At 41.3% G+C, this 13,859-nt stretch overlaps 2 protein-coding genes across 4 annotated transcripts; one reads left to right on the top strand and one right to left on the bottom strand.

Moving 5' to 3' along the window:
- Positions 1–635: 635 nt before the first annotated feature.
- On the bottom strand, positions 636–7,687 carry wdr24 (WD repeat domain 24). Of its 3 annotated transcripts, none has more exons than XM_034107852.1 (11): positions 7,598–7,687; positions 5,110–5,188; positions 4,418–4,902; positions 4,018–4,195; positions 3,215–3,887; positions 2,990–3,099; positions 2,782–2,909; positions 2,588–2,692; positions 2,154–2,491; positions 1,889–2,073; positions 636–1,293 (listed from the first exon to the last, which is right to left on the bottom strand). In XM_034107852.1, the coding sequence occupies exons 3-11, from the start codon at positions 4,896–4,898 to the stop codon at positions 1,125–1,127; spliced, it is 2,367 nt and encodes a 788-aa protein (XP_033963743.1). In that variant the 5' UTR covers positions 4,899–4,902; positions 5,110–5,188; positions 7,598–7,687; the 3' UTR covers positions 636–1,124. The 3 variants fall into 3 exon arrangements, with proteins under 3 accessions (XP_033963743.1, XP_033963744.1, XP_071062876.1); XM_034107853.1 differs by lacking the exon at positions 7,598–7,687 and adding an exon at positions 7,286–7,581; XM_071206775.1 differs by lacking the exon at positions 7,598–7,687 and adding an exon at positions 5,638–5,765.
- LOC117465020 (uncharacterized) lies at positions 7,688–9,912 on the top strand. Its single transcript, XM_034107854.2, has 6 exons — positions 7,688–7,776; positions 7,861–8,010; positions 8,423–8,516; positions 8,688–8,847; positions 9,093–9,245; positions 9,676–9,912. Exons 2-6 carry the CDS (start codon positions 7,886–7,888, stop codon positions 9,852–9,854), a joined length of 711 nt encoding a protein of 236 aa, XP_033963745.1. The 5' UTR covers positions 7,688–7,776; positions 7,861–7,885; the 3' UTR covers positions 9,855–9,912.
- The last annotated feature ends 3,947 nt before the right edge of the window (positions 9,913–13,859 follow it).

Here is a 13,859-nt window from a genome sequence, read left to right as displayed (position 1 = left end):
CACTACGTAACACTCTTGCTTTTATTGACTAGTGCTCTAGCACACGGTAGGTTATAGGCTAAGGGGTAGGACATCTCTAAGCTGTTGACCAATCACAACAGAGCCGGCCAGCTAACCAATCAGAGCAGACAGGTCTCTGGTTTCAGACAGAGGGTGAAAAGAGCTGCTGCAGCACAGGCAGTATGAGGGCTTTTTGAACATTAAAGCATGGAGACATGTCACAGTAGAGACACTAAATACAAATATGAACCTGAAAATGAGCATTATAGGGTCCCTTTAAAAAGAGCCATGATTTGAAATGGTAACATAATCATTAATAGCTATTAGCAGAATGTAAGTAACAAAATGTTACATGCCGTTTTATTACAACCGTTATCTGATATAGATTTGAAGCTGGGCTTTAGTTTAGGAAAAATATAACAGTACCATCACGAAGCAATGTAATGCAACATGAAAATGTGTTCCACTTCACCTTGCCCTCAGAGAGCTGAAGCGTTATCCAAGCTCTCTCCTTCAACCCACAGTTTGTGCTTTTGTGTCATTTTACACAATAATAGTCACACTTCAAAACCTCAGAAATACTCATAATGTATTATATTTTAAACACAAAACAGACTGCACTGATCCACCACAAGTTCAAGTGTATTGCTTTATTGTATTGTTTGAATAGAGAGCTATTTCCCATATAAATTAATTCTTTATCTACAGCCCTTCAAAATAAGATATAGCATATGTACAAACATTAACAATCCACTTTATATGAACAGTCAAACCTTCCTGTACAGCCTTCAGGATTTTACTGAGGGGTTTAAAAACTGTGTAAAATGCAGCAAGTGAGTTTAACAAAAAATATTGTTATATTTTCTGAATATCTATTGTAACATCAGTTTATATACAAATGGCTCAAATTCAAATGTGAATTTGTTTGAATGGCTTCCCAGGAAAGCACATATAAACCTCTTCCTCCTTTAGATGCAGTTAATCACACATTTGAGTCGTCCTTATTTCCAAAAAGACGGGAGACTCCAGGCCAGTGTGGAGAAATGAAGACATCCCGTTGTCCCGTGTGTGTGAGGATCGACTCCCCCTCCCACGGAGCAGCAGCTGTGTGAGCAGAGGTTGGCTCAGGTGTACTCACACAGGTGTCCGCAGCCGGCCGGGCAGTGAGCGCTGCTCTTCAGCCAGTTCCTGATGTGCTCCAGATGTCCTCCGTGATTGCAGCCCTGACACCACACAAACAGCCCCTTCACCACGTGGTGGCACACCGCACACACACTGGCACACTGGTGGCACCTGGAGGAGAGCAGGGCATCAGTCAGAGGTGGGGTTATTAAAGATTTAAATAAATACAGTGTTCTGGACAGAGGGGGCATTGAAAGGAATACTCTACCCACACAATTAACGGTTCAACAATTACTCACCCTGTGTTACCATGAATAAGCATATATTCTCTTTTTGAGACGAACGTATTTTTTATGCATGGTCTTTTTCAATAAAGATAAAATACAAATTATTGTCAAAGAAAATTGTAATTTCAGTAAAGAAAAAAACAGACATTTATCCAGGTGTATGCTCTTCCTAAACACAGGCATTTTCACTATAAATCATACTATTTAAAACACTTCCAATTGATTTATTAGGAAGTGTAATGAACAGTAAGGATGCTTTTGGGAAGTATGGAGCATACATCTACGCATTTGAGTGTTTGTAAAGTGATGTTTTGATATAGTTTTGCCCCCCCCATTTACCACAATTCATCAATCGATCGTTCATTGTGAAAGAAAAGTGGTGTATGTCATTGATCATGTTGAGGGTATTTTCCTATTTAGAATGTAATGTATGTTATTCCTGTGGAGACTCCAGGAAGTAACTGGTGTGAACAACATACCTGTCACAGATCCAGCCCCTGTTGCTCATTGGCCGCTTGCAGTTGCTGCAGTTGATGTGCAGCGTGGTGGACGTCTGGTTCAGGCAGGTAATGGCGCTGCAGGTGCTCAACTTGATCACCTCATTGGACACGTTCCACAACTCAAACCTCTGCAGCAGGTCGATGTAGGACGTGTACCAGTGCTCCTGAAATGGAAACACAACTTAGTCAGAGATCTTCAAAACGGCAATGCCGTAAGAACTAAAGATCTCAACACACGACTGACCTGCGTGAGGTCGTCGATCTCTTTGCGGATGCGTTCCCCGAGGACGATCAGCACGGAGACGGCCATCTGCACGTCGCCTTTTTCGGCGTAGTAGCTGAGCATCTCGCGCACAATGGGGCAGAAGAAGCTGGCCGGCAGCTGAGGGGTGAACAGCGGCTGGGAGATGGAGATGAGGGAGAAGGACTCGATGGGAGTCAGACACGTGACCTCCGCCTCGTTGCCGCTGACGTGCGGGGAGTCGGCCTTGTCCTGCTGGAGATGCTCTGGAGCCGACGGGTTGTCCATGATCTCATGTCGCAGCTGGAAGGCCTCCTGAGGCAGCGTGTACTCCTGCTCCTCTGGTGGGACAAAAGGAGCAGAGATTAGACATCAGAGTGCGGAGCATGGAAAGCAGCAGTCACTGACAGAAGCTAACTCTCAGAGACGGGACTGACCTGTTTGGTTGTCGTGCTCCATCGAGTAGAGGTCGTCATCATCTAACTCAGCATCACCGAACATATACTCCGCCTGGCCCTCGCTGCCCTCCGTCTCCTCGTTATCTGAAGGGTGATAGAAACTAATGGCTTTAATAAAATACAAACAGGAAGACAATCAGATAAGCCAGTAGGAGTTTCATGGCCGCTCTCACCTTCATTATTGTTGCTGATGAGCGAGTTCCCGGGCTCCAGGTGGCTGTTGTCCTGCCTGCTCTCTCCTTTACTGCGCTCCAGCCTGCTCTCTGCGCCCATCCCTGAGTTCATTTCCTTCATGTTGAAACTGGAAGTATAACGAACATCAGCATTAGATGATAACTTGTGTTGCTGTCTTTGTAATGGCACTATGAAATAGTAGTTTACCTGTTCATTAAAGGCAGGGTGCCCAGTTTACTGAGCGGGTGGTTTGGACCGGGAGTGAGGTTTGCTGGGTCTGAGAACATGATTCTCAGCATGGTCCAAGTTGTGGAAACCTTTGTGTTAAAGAAGACAAATCTTGGTTATTCATAAGTGCAAAGGACAATTACTGTATAATTCATGGAAGTAAAGTACTACAGCTTTGAATACAGATGTGTTCCCGTGTCTGACCTGAGGCCTTTTGAGCTCCCGGGCCACTTTGGCGTTGTGATCACAGAGCTCTGCGAAAGGCTTCCCACAGAGGAGGTAGAGCTGTGCCGTCTTGACAAACCAGTCCATGCAGTTACTGTCCAAGTCCGTCTCAAAGACACTGAGGGCGCTCGACACATGGGCAAACTGTTCTGTCTGGTCGGGCTTCTTGAAGAAAAAGATGGGGTAGCGGCGGTCTCCCCCGGGGTACGGCTTTCTGTTGGAGTCGCTGCTGATCAGACTCTCCTTGGCTGCAAAAGCCAAATCCCCAAACAGTCCGAAGCACAGACCCTCGGGGTTGGCCTTGTCCACGGGACGAGTGGCGTCCTTGAACATGTGTTGGTACAGAGTGCTGTCTTTAGAGCCAGAGAGCAGGAAGTGAGGGTCGTGTTGATGCCGCCACACGATACCCGTGGTCACATCCTTGTGTTCCTCAAAGGTGGCAAAGGGAATGAAAGGTCGACGGACGTCCCACACATAGATGTTGTGATCCACCATCATGGAGCAGGTGGCTAAATGAAACTTCTTCTCAGGCCGCCATTTGACCCGCGCCACTGAGGCGATGGTCTGGACACAGAAGATTTCCTTGGCCCGGTTGGTCGTCATGTCCCAAACTTTCACCATCTTGTCCCTGCCGCCAGTAGCCAGCCATCCCCTAAAATAAAGGTAACGGTAGAGAAAACCATTTAGGAATTACAATTAAAACCCTACTAAAGCACTACTGTGACACAAGATACAGGAAAACCTTTCATTTCTAAGTTTGTTTGAGTCACACTTTCTTGCACCTGTCATCAGGGTGCCAGTCGCAGCAGAACACGGGTCCAGTATGAGCGGTGAACATTCGCTCGTAGCGGTCTGGCCGCCGGATGTCCCACAGCTGGACGTTGCCATTTTCAAAGGACGCAGCAAAAGTGAAATAATCCTTCATGCTGAACTGGACGTCCCTTACACTCTCTGACTGACCTGGAAGAAAGAAAATCAACAAAATAATTAAGCAAGTTTGTTTCATATTTTTCCTACAGCAAAATATTATTTCTGCTATAACAGAAACTGGTTTAAACAGAATCCCAGAAAAGAAACGCATACAAATGCAAAACTGAAGTATAGAAGTAGATTGTGCAATACATTCAGCAGTTGTATTTCACTTTATACTAATGGTCTGAGGCTTATCATATAATATCCTACCTGAGAACGTGCTGACGGACTCCTTCTTGCGCAGGTCGAAGCACTTCATGAAGCCATCCTGCGAGCCACTCAGCAGCATGTACACCTCTGTGGGGTGGAAGCACACCTTGTTGACGGTGCGTTTGTGCTCTGTGAACAGCTGGTCCTGCTTGTTACGGGACGGTTTCCCCAGGTTCCAAGTGACCACCGCCCCGTTGGTGGCAGCCGTGGCCAGCAGGTTCTCCTCCATCTGGTGCCACATGACATCTGCACAGCTGAAGTTGAGCGAGGGTTTGCGGCCCACGCGTAGATTCAGCTTCTCCACAAACTGATCCTCCTCCAGAGCGTAGATCTTGAAGATGTTGCGGCCGGCCACCACCACCTGCGAGGCGTCACGGCACACGCTGATGGCGTTGGCAGGAGCGTCCAGGTGGCAGAACATCGTACGGCCATTTATGGCACTGCTGCCGAGGGCTGTGGTCACCCGTGACATCTTCTCCATGTTCCTGCAGCACAAAAAAACTTTTTTACTCAAGCTCAGAGACAATTAAGTTGCATCAGGTGAACTGTAAATGAATGTGCAGTTCCGAAAACCACCAGAAGATGGCACTACAGGATGTTACATGTATACAGTGCTTGGTGAAGAGGGAACAAAAAGTGGATTTAAGTTCAACATACTCCAAGTGTGTTCTAAAAATAAAACTTGAACTTACTTGTTGAAGAACCACCGGTGTTGTTATTTTCTGCTGCAGCACAGAGTCTTCTTCATGTGCTCCCATGAGAGCCAATTAACTAGAGAGAGAAACACACAGCATGATGTTATCTGGGTTCATACTTAGGACTAGGGGTGCAACAACTAATCGACTTAATCGATTAAAATCGATTACCAAATTAGTTGCCAACTAATTCAGTCGTCGATTCGTTGGTGACGTCATCACGTGTGTTTTACGCCCCGTTAAGCTCTAACTTTATTGGTCTTTCTATCGGTACTGGAGACATTTAAAAAATATATGTCATGTATTATTGCTACAAAGACATTATATCGCAGTCTTAGTGTCGCCAACTTGTTTCTAATATGCAAAAAGACAAACAAATGCGTCTATGATGTATTTTCGATCTTTCTCTCCCCCGCCTGCTTGCGAGGGGGCGGGGCAGTTTACACACGGGCAGCTGCAACATGCAGCAACACACACACGTGGGAGATGGCGGAGAGAACGCGCTCCGAGGTGGTTAAACTTTACCCGTCTCGATGTGGAGAATGCTCGTTGCCAAAAGTGGAATAAGAGTTTAGCATGTAAGGGCGGTAACACGAGCTATTTGTCTAAACATTTAGCAAAAGTGCTCCACATCCAGACGGAGGAAGGCACCGGGTTCGACTGTCTTTCTAGCAGCTCTGTAGCCCCGCCCACGAGTAACGTGTTCACGTCAGGTGTTCTGTATGCTAGCAGCAACACACGGAGCTAACTACATTATACAAACATAATGATTAGAGGTAACAGAGTTATTTGCGGACTTTTGGTGACAGAGCCTTCAGTGTGGCATCCCCACCCTCTGGAACTCTCTCCCCCCCGAAATCCGCAGCGCCCCAACCCTGGACATTTTCAAAAAAGCCCTCAAAACGCACCTTTTTACCAAGGCTTTCCCCACTGTATAGTTAGTTTAATAGGTTTATTTGTCCGTTACTTCCCCCCCCCACCCCCTTAACCTGTCTGCCTTTTTTCCTGAAAGGCGCTATACAAATATTATATATTATTATTATTATTTAGTTTGTTAAAGTTTCAGCTATTCTGTTTACAGTTCTGTCATCAGATTATTTAATACGATTTGTTAAAACACTGTTGTTTCTTTTGATGTGAAATATTATTTATTTAATTTGAATAAAAAGCAATGTTAGTTTTGTTCACAATTTAAGTTATTTCAATAATATATGTATTTTGGAATCAAGTATTCATCTTTATTGTCTTCATTGTTAGTTTCCACATGCCTAAAACAACCTTAAGCTAAATCTAAAAGTTGATGGCTAAATAAGAGCGTTTGAGAAATTGTGCAAGGCATACAGTAATAGTCCGAATAGTCGATTAATCGTTTCATTAATCGATAGATTAATCGATTATCAAATTAGTCGTTTGTTGCAGCCCTACTTAGGACAGATAATTTAAGTCTATCACAATTGATTGACACAAATGTATATAGCCACTGTGGAATAGAGCTGATAAAATAAGTCAGCTAATTGATTAGATGAAAAATAATCGCAAACAAATCAAATAACTGTTCAAGTAATTATTAAATGCAAAAATGTCAGAGATAATGTTTCAGCCTCTTTATTATGGATATTCCCTGCTTTTCTCTACCACACTAAACTGAATATGTTGGTAACTATCAGAAACGTTATTTAAAGACATAAATAGAGCTGGGATGGAAATGTTATTAAAAGGAATAATCTATAAAAGAATTGACAGATTAAGCTTTAATGAAAAAAACATACCTTAGTTGCAGTTTATGTTTAAGTCAAAAACTATTTTGGCAGCAATACATTGTTGTGGATGATTTCCTAGGGAAACATATGAACCTAGAGGAGACATTCCTGAGGTATGAAAGGTCTCTAGGACGACATTTAGCTGGGAGAAATAGGAACGCTTCTTCTTGCAACAGATTATCATTTTAGCTTTTTATGCTGTCACTTCTGTTTGTTTACTTCGGTGTCATCTGTATTGCTGTGCTGAGGTTTGTGTTAACCCATTTCTACCTCGTGCTGGAATTGACCAATAGCTGCTTTAGCTCAACTGAAGATATAATGATGCTGTCAAGACAAAACGAGGGATCCGAAAATTGAGAGCTTCTCCCCTAAGTAACATGCCCTACTATTCACATTGACCTAATATTACTTACATCCCCTTGGTTTTGTGCTTAAGTGGTGGTCTAGTCTCCTCTGAAATTGGGTTGAATACGTTTCTCTAAGTTGTTCACTTGTATGTGGGCGTGTTGTTGGCTGCTAACAGCTAAACTCCTGCAGTGTTTTCACCATAAACATGACAGGAATGTGATGCTAATGCTAGCTGGCTAACCTAGCTACCGAGCACTTTTGCAAAGACGAAACGCGCACGACTCAAGTTTCACAATTATATCGGACAACAATAATATATCCAACTGGGGTACAATGTCTATGCAAGGTAAATAATAGAGTATTTTAGGAGAACAAACCTTCTGAAACTGTTGCTCACTGCTTGCGGCACCGGAAGTAGTATTTTGCCCTGTCATCTCGCGAGAATTCCGTGTCTAGTTACGGAAGCATCGACACTACTACAATTCATTCAGGAGTTTTCTGAAGATTTTCACCTCTTTTTTGTTCTGTTTTCATCTGTTCTTTAAAAGTGAACGAGGTATTTGAATAGATCTATTAGTATAAATTGCACAGTGCTGTAGAATAGAGGTTGTAAACTGATTTTGTTTGTCTATGTTTGCAGGTGATGGTGTGATCTCTCTGCAGCCATGAGTTATCTGTTTGCTTGTGAGGAACCAAACACATGGAGGACAGTGTTTGGGAAATACTGGGATGTAGTGGAGGCCAAATCCAAAAGCAAGAAACCTGGAAAGCTGCTGGACCTCGAAAAGTGGTAAATAATTCTTCCTGCATTTTCCAAAAGAGATCTAAGAGACTTTTCAAATAATTTATTTAACTTAAGGAGTAGAAGGATGTTCTCAACACTTAATCTTTCATGTTATCACAAACATTTTAAATCAACACATCTGGATATACATGGTTTTCACTGGAAAGAAAAGGATGAACATCTGTACATGTATATATATATATATATATATATATATATATATATATATATATATGGAGTCATGTAATCAAATTGTCTAGCTATTTCTGCATGACAAATTAAATGACTGAAACGAATCAACAAAATAATTGCCATGAACTTTTCTGTTGATCAATTAATTGACTAATTGTTCCAGCTCTGAAGTTGTTCCTTGTTTTGAGCGTGAGATTTGAACTGACCAATGTGTATCTGCTGTCAGGTACCAAGAGGAGCTGCCGACACTCATTTCAAGTCGCCCTGACAAACATGTCACTCAGTCGGAGCTGGTGAGACTGATGGAGTGGAAGCTCACTGTGAGTGACATCTGGACATAAAACCATAATAATCCCAGAGGAACTGCAACACAAAAAGATTTTGTCAGCAAATAATTCCTCAGACATATCGTATTGCTATGCAGAGCCACTAAGAGGCTGACAGAGCCTCAGCTGTATCCTTGAGTGGCCCTGTGTGCTTTTCCTCCGCAGAGAGGGAAGTTCAGGCCAAGGCTGCAACAGCTGGTGGCGTCCAACAGTGAGGACACCGTGGAGAGGAGCTCGAGAAAGGCCTTCAGCCTCCTGCCTGACTTGAAGGCAGCCATCGCAGAGCTCAGCTCCCTGAAAGGAGTCGGCCCAGCCACTGCCTCAGGTTAGCACAGCATCTATATTCTGCTTCTGCACACGCTGAATCCAATCTGCTTTCATCAAACAGATAAAAGCTTTGGAATTCACACTGATAAAACATCTCTGTGTGATCCTCTTAAAGTGAGTTCTCACTCAGTGAGTGTGCTACCTCTGTGCGGCTGGGACTCCCTGCTCTCTGTTTGAATAGTTTGTATTCTCCTCGTTGCCACCCTCAGCTTGGCTCAGGACTGACTGCCCATTTTGTTCCAGCTGTGTTGTCGGCAGGAGCTCCAGAACAGGCTGCGTTCATGTCAGATGAAGCCATGGAGAGCGTCCCGGGCCTGAAGCCCATCCAATACACAGCCAAGCACTACGCTCTGTACCTGGGCAAAATGGTCCAGTGCACTGAGAAACTAAACAAAGGTGAGCTAATGATGCAGACACGAAGGGTGGTGGGTGCATCTGGATTCTACATTGTCAAAAAAGCACATTAAATATGATTTTACAAAATAAAAAGCAATTCGCTTATAAAGAGACTAGCTTGTCTGATCAAACCTCATATCTGTGCTTTTAAATCAAGCCTTTAATATTTTATGTTTGACTTTTTATTAGATTACATTTGAGACTATTAATTATACTTTTTGCACAGCACTGTACATTTGAATCCTGTTTAATCAGTTTTATTCACATTTTAACAGTGGCTATAAAAACTGAAAGATGTAACGTTTTATAGCTGCACAACATTAAATCAAAGGAAATGTTCTCCCTCTGTCTTTTTCCCTTGATTTGGTAAAAATAGAAGCCCAATAAAATCCACTTTTCCTCTGATGCGTGGTCTGTCCTCTCCCCTCAGTGGACCCCCTGCAGGACTGGACCCCCCACAGGGTGGAGATGTGTCTGTGGGCGCAGGCTGCAGCCAAACAGCAGCAGATCCCCCTCCTGGAGGAGGAAGAAGTGACGACGAGAGTGAAGAAGACACGCTCAGAACCCGACGCTGACCAGAGACCAGGGAAGAGGCTCAGAACAAAATGAACACTTCTACATTATTCTACAATGAACTTTCTTTAGTGTTTTTGTATTCAAATTAATAAAGGCTTTATATCAAATACAGTTCATTTAGATTCTGTCTTTTGGAGAACATGTTAATAATGTTTGCGTTAACAGGGTTTGGGAGCAATGGATTACATGTACTGTATTTCCTTAAATACGTAATCTGATTACTGTTACATTTCTAAAATGTGGGAATTACTAGCAGGATTATAATGTTACAACTTTAATTTGATATTGAGGTAATCCAAAAGTAATGGGAAGTAATCAGGTTAAATTCAAGGTTCAAGGTTCTTTATTTAGTCATGCGAACATAGCTACAGTGTAGTTATACCGATGAAAATCTTGTGTCACAGGCTTCTCCAACAGTGCAACACAAAACACAGATACACAGAAAAATATAGTGCTAGTAAATAGTAATACAAAAAGAAAAATAGTTTTAAAAAAGTGAAATAGTGAAATAAGAGTCTATATGCAAGTTATTGAAATAGGATATAAAGGTAAATCGATAAATAATTAAAAAATATGTTTTAAGTAGCAGCCAGATGAATATTAGGGATGTTGTTTCAACTGTTCAGGTGTTTAACAGTCTTATTGCCTAAATTACTTTAGTGATTACATACAATACAATACCCTTTTTTAAGATCAGTTATTGTTTAGTGCAATACAGTATCATGTTGTAATTCATACAGCTTTAAGCTAAACTATTTCTGAATAACGATGATGTTCAGGGCTTTAAAAGTATTACTTTATTTACTGATCATTTATTTATCAATTCATTATATTGTCTATTAATCTTCTGCAAACAGTGCAAAATACACATCACACTCAATTCATGGTCACATTATCAAACCAATAATCCCAAAAATATTTAGTTTACAATCCGAGGACTTCAAATACATTTGAGGAATCTGAAACAAGTACATTTGAAGTTAACCTTTATTAATTGTTGCTCAATGATACCCCTTTGAGAAAAACACTAAATACAGAAGTTAGATGTTGCCACAGTATTGTTCTTTATTTATATTGTTTCTAAATGAAAGCAAAGTACAATGAACAGTACAAAATAAAACAAAATATATTCATATATATACAATATAAAATGGTTCCGTTCAGAACATTTAAAAAGTACAATAGATTGTGAAATAATTAACGAGGACTTTGATATAAATTATCCACATGTACATTTAATTTTTCCTTTAGTTTCCTCTTGACCGAGATAAAATAGCTTCTTCTGCTTTTTCTTTTTGTAAACGCTGTTGTTGGAACAACCTCTTGTCTGGTCTGAGAGATTGAACCTCTAAGCTTGGCACCATTTTTATTAATACAAGTAAGCAGCTCATGAACAACTACCACAGCAGCACATATATGACTTTTATTTTTTAAACCTTCAGAGGGAAACTCATTTTACGAAACCACCTGCTGATCTTGCATGACCTCTTTGAATGGCTCTGGCTTTTTAGTGAACATGAAAAGAAAACTGTACCTGTAAAAATGTTCTCTGTTACAAACCAGAATAATACACTACCTCCAGAAGGAAACCCTGAATGCCTTTACAGACACACTCTTTATGCTTGTTTCTAGCAGCGATACATAAAATCAGTGGTCATAAACCATCTAATGTTGCTAGTTGCTAATCTTGCTAGTGGCTAATGTTGCCATTTGCTAATGTTGCTGGTTGCTAATGTTGCTGGTTGCTTATGTTGTTAGTATCTAATGTTGCTAATGCTGCTAATTGCTAATGTTGCTGGTTGCTAATGTTGCTGGTTGCTTATGTTGCTAGTATCTAATGTTGCTAATGCTGCTAATTGCTAATGTTGCTGGTTGCTAATGTTGCTGGTTGCTTATGTTGCTAGTATCTAATGTTGCTAATGCTGCTAATTGCTAATGTTGCTGGTTGCTAATGTTGCTGGTTGCTAATGTTGCTAGTTGCTAATGTTGCTGGCTGCTAATGTTGCTAGTGGCTAATGTTGCCATTTGCTAATGTTGCTGGTTGCTTATGTTGCTAGTATAGTATCTAATGTTGCTAATGCTGCTAATTGCTAATGTTGCTGGTTGCTAATGTTGCTAGTTGCTAATGTTGCTGGCTGCTAATGCTGCTAGTTGCTATCAGTTCTTGAACTATGACAACCTGCAAGCATTTAAATTCACAGATGCATGTTTAGTTTGTGATGTCCCAGCCAGTTTATGTTGTTTCTGTTAAATTTAAATTACAATCTTGAAGATTTCGTTAACATCGACAGGACATATGGCGATAAGCAGTAATTGCAGTGTATCGTGTTTTTGGATCTAACTTCCCAAAGATTGCCACCCAGTTTTTCATAATGCCGCAAAAATAAGAGATTTGACAAGTTATCATCACCATTGTTATACCTTTATTAGCGGTAGCGATTTACCCGATATTTATCTAAATGAAAATCTTTGATATTGTTATTTTAATATTACAATTAAAATCTAATCTTTGACACTGATTTTATGTATCTAATGCAGGATCACTTTGAGAACTACAGCCAAAAGTCTGCTTTTCGGGGCCTAAACCAGCATTTCAGGTTTCAACGTCCTCAGTAAATGTATTGGTTGTTGCTACAGTAGCCTGATTTAGTTGCACAGTCCTGCAGTGAGTTACCCATGTATATCTAAGTAGCCATAAAGACTAAGAAAAGGGAACCTGGCAGCAGTTCAGAGCAGCTACAGGATATATTAACAACCTCTCAGTTGCTTGCACTGCGGCTTATCGCTCTTATGGATTCTGTGCATGATCATGGAGAGAAACACAGCAAAGCAGCCTTTCTGCCCGGGCGTGTATACGATAACAAGGCATTGGGCATAACAGCACAATGGATTGGCATAGGGAGGTAAAAAAGCATCGAAGAATGTTTATGGCAGTAGAGAATATGGCAACATGTATACATTAAGTGCAAAACAGCCCATGTTTGATGAAATACAGCAATAGGAAATAAGCAAAGAAATGTCAAGTATGCTGCATTTTTAGGACGAAAACAGAAATGAACAGTATTTTGTATGCAGTCACATCAACCAGGGTTCATGTATGATAACTCAGCAGATCTGTAAGTGTGTCTCCTTATCATAAACAGTTGAATCTCAATCACTCAATTGTCCATCAAGGCTCCCTTACAGTCCAAATGGCGGCAAACAGAGATGTATTTAACTTATATTGAGGCCAACTTATGTGGACTCTAACGAGGTATGGAATTGATCTGCAGATGCTACGGTTCAAAATGAGACCAACCTTTTTACCAAAACAAAGGCTTGCAACAGAATATCAAAGACTTGTTTTCAGCCTAGTAGATTGAACTCAATGCTTCTAAAGCAGTTTACTTACAAAAAGGACAAAGATGAGCGGTAACAGAAGGCCTAGCACTAACAAAAATAGCTGGAATCTAATGGGATCTCAACGATTTTAACTCTGCAAATCATCAGGCCGGTTCAGAGGAGTCAGCAGTGAGTGAGGGTATTAAACAGTCAATAAAATAGCTTTCTCAAAAACTGTGAATCACTGCAACCATAAGAGGTCCTTGAGCATACAGTCATGAAAACACAAACACTATGAGGCATTGTTTAGGTACAAAAAAACAACCTGTTGCCTAGGTTTCATGGTGTCTTAACTAAGGATTTAATTGTTTTCAGTTTCAAATCAGGCTATGTTGTATGCAAGGTTAGCTGCATCACAAACACAGTGCATGATCTCCAAGAGACTCAAACAGTCTGACCTTGTATTACTTTAAGTGATGGATCACATTGTTTATTATTTATCATACGTTATTGATAGTCTGCTTCTATTCAGCTCATGCCATCCCTTACCACGCCTTCCCTTTGTACTGATGAAAACAAAAGAGTCACTCAAAAGACAGCGATTAAATTAACATCATGCAGCCTGTCAGGTCCACTTATTAAAGGAAGATATCCTGTTTACGCACGCAGCCATGCATCATCCTGACAGGGGGGGGGGGGGGGTGTGCGGCATGATGG

The sequence above is a fragment of the Pseudochaenichthys georgianus genome, chromosome 19, assembly GCF_902827115.2.
Source record: "Pseudochaenichthys georgianus chromosome 19, fPseGeo1.2, whole genome shotgun sequence".
NCBI lineage: Eukaryota > Metazoa > Chordata > Actinopteri > Perciformes > Channichthyidae > Pseudochaenichthys > Pseudochaenichthys georgianus.
Note: the sequence above shows the minus strand (reverse complement) of the source record. Positions and strands in the feature narration are given on the sequence as shown.

Excerpts from the sequence above, each read along its gene's own strand:
- wdr24 (XM_034107852.1), bottom strand. The coding sequence starts at position 4,898 with ATGGAGAAGATGTCACGGGTGACCACAGCCCTCGGCAGCAGTGCCATA. Across the intron at positions 2,693-2,781 it reads CATCAGCAACAATAATGAAG|ATAACGAGGAGACGGAGGGC; the intron begins GTGAGAGCGGCC and ends ATCACCCTTCAG. Across the intron at positions 1,294-1,888 it reads AGGGGCTGGATCTGTGACAG|GTGCCACCAGTGTGCCAGTG; the intron begins GTATGTTGTTCA and ends GCTCTCCTCCAG.
- LOC117465020 (XM_034107854.2), top strand. The coding sequence starts at position 7,886 with ATGAGTTATCTGTTTGCTTGTGAGGAACCAAACACATGGAGGACAGTG. Across the intron at positions 8,011-8,422 it reads CTGCTGGACCTCGAAAAGTG|GTACCAAGAGGAGCTGCCGA; the intron begins GTAAATAATTCT and ends ATCTGCTGTCAG. Across the intron at positions 8,517-8,687 it reads TGATGGAGTGGAAGCTCACT|AGAGGGAAGTTCAGGCCAAG; the intron begins GTGAGTGACATC and ends TTTCCTCCGCAG.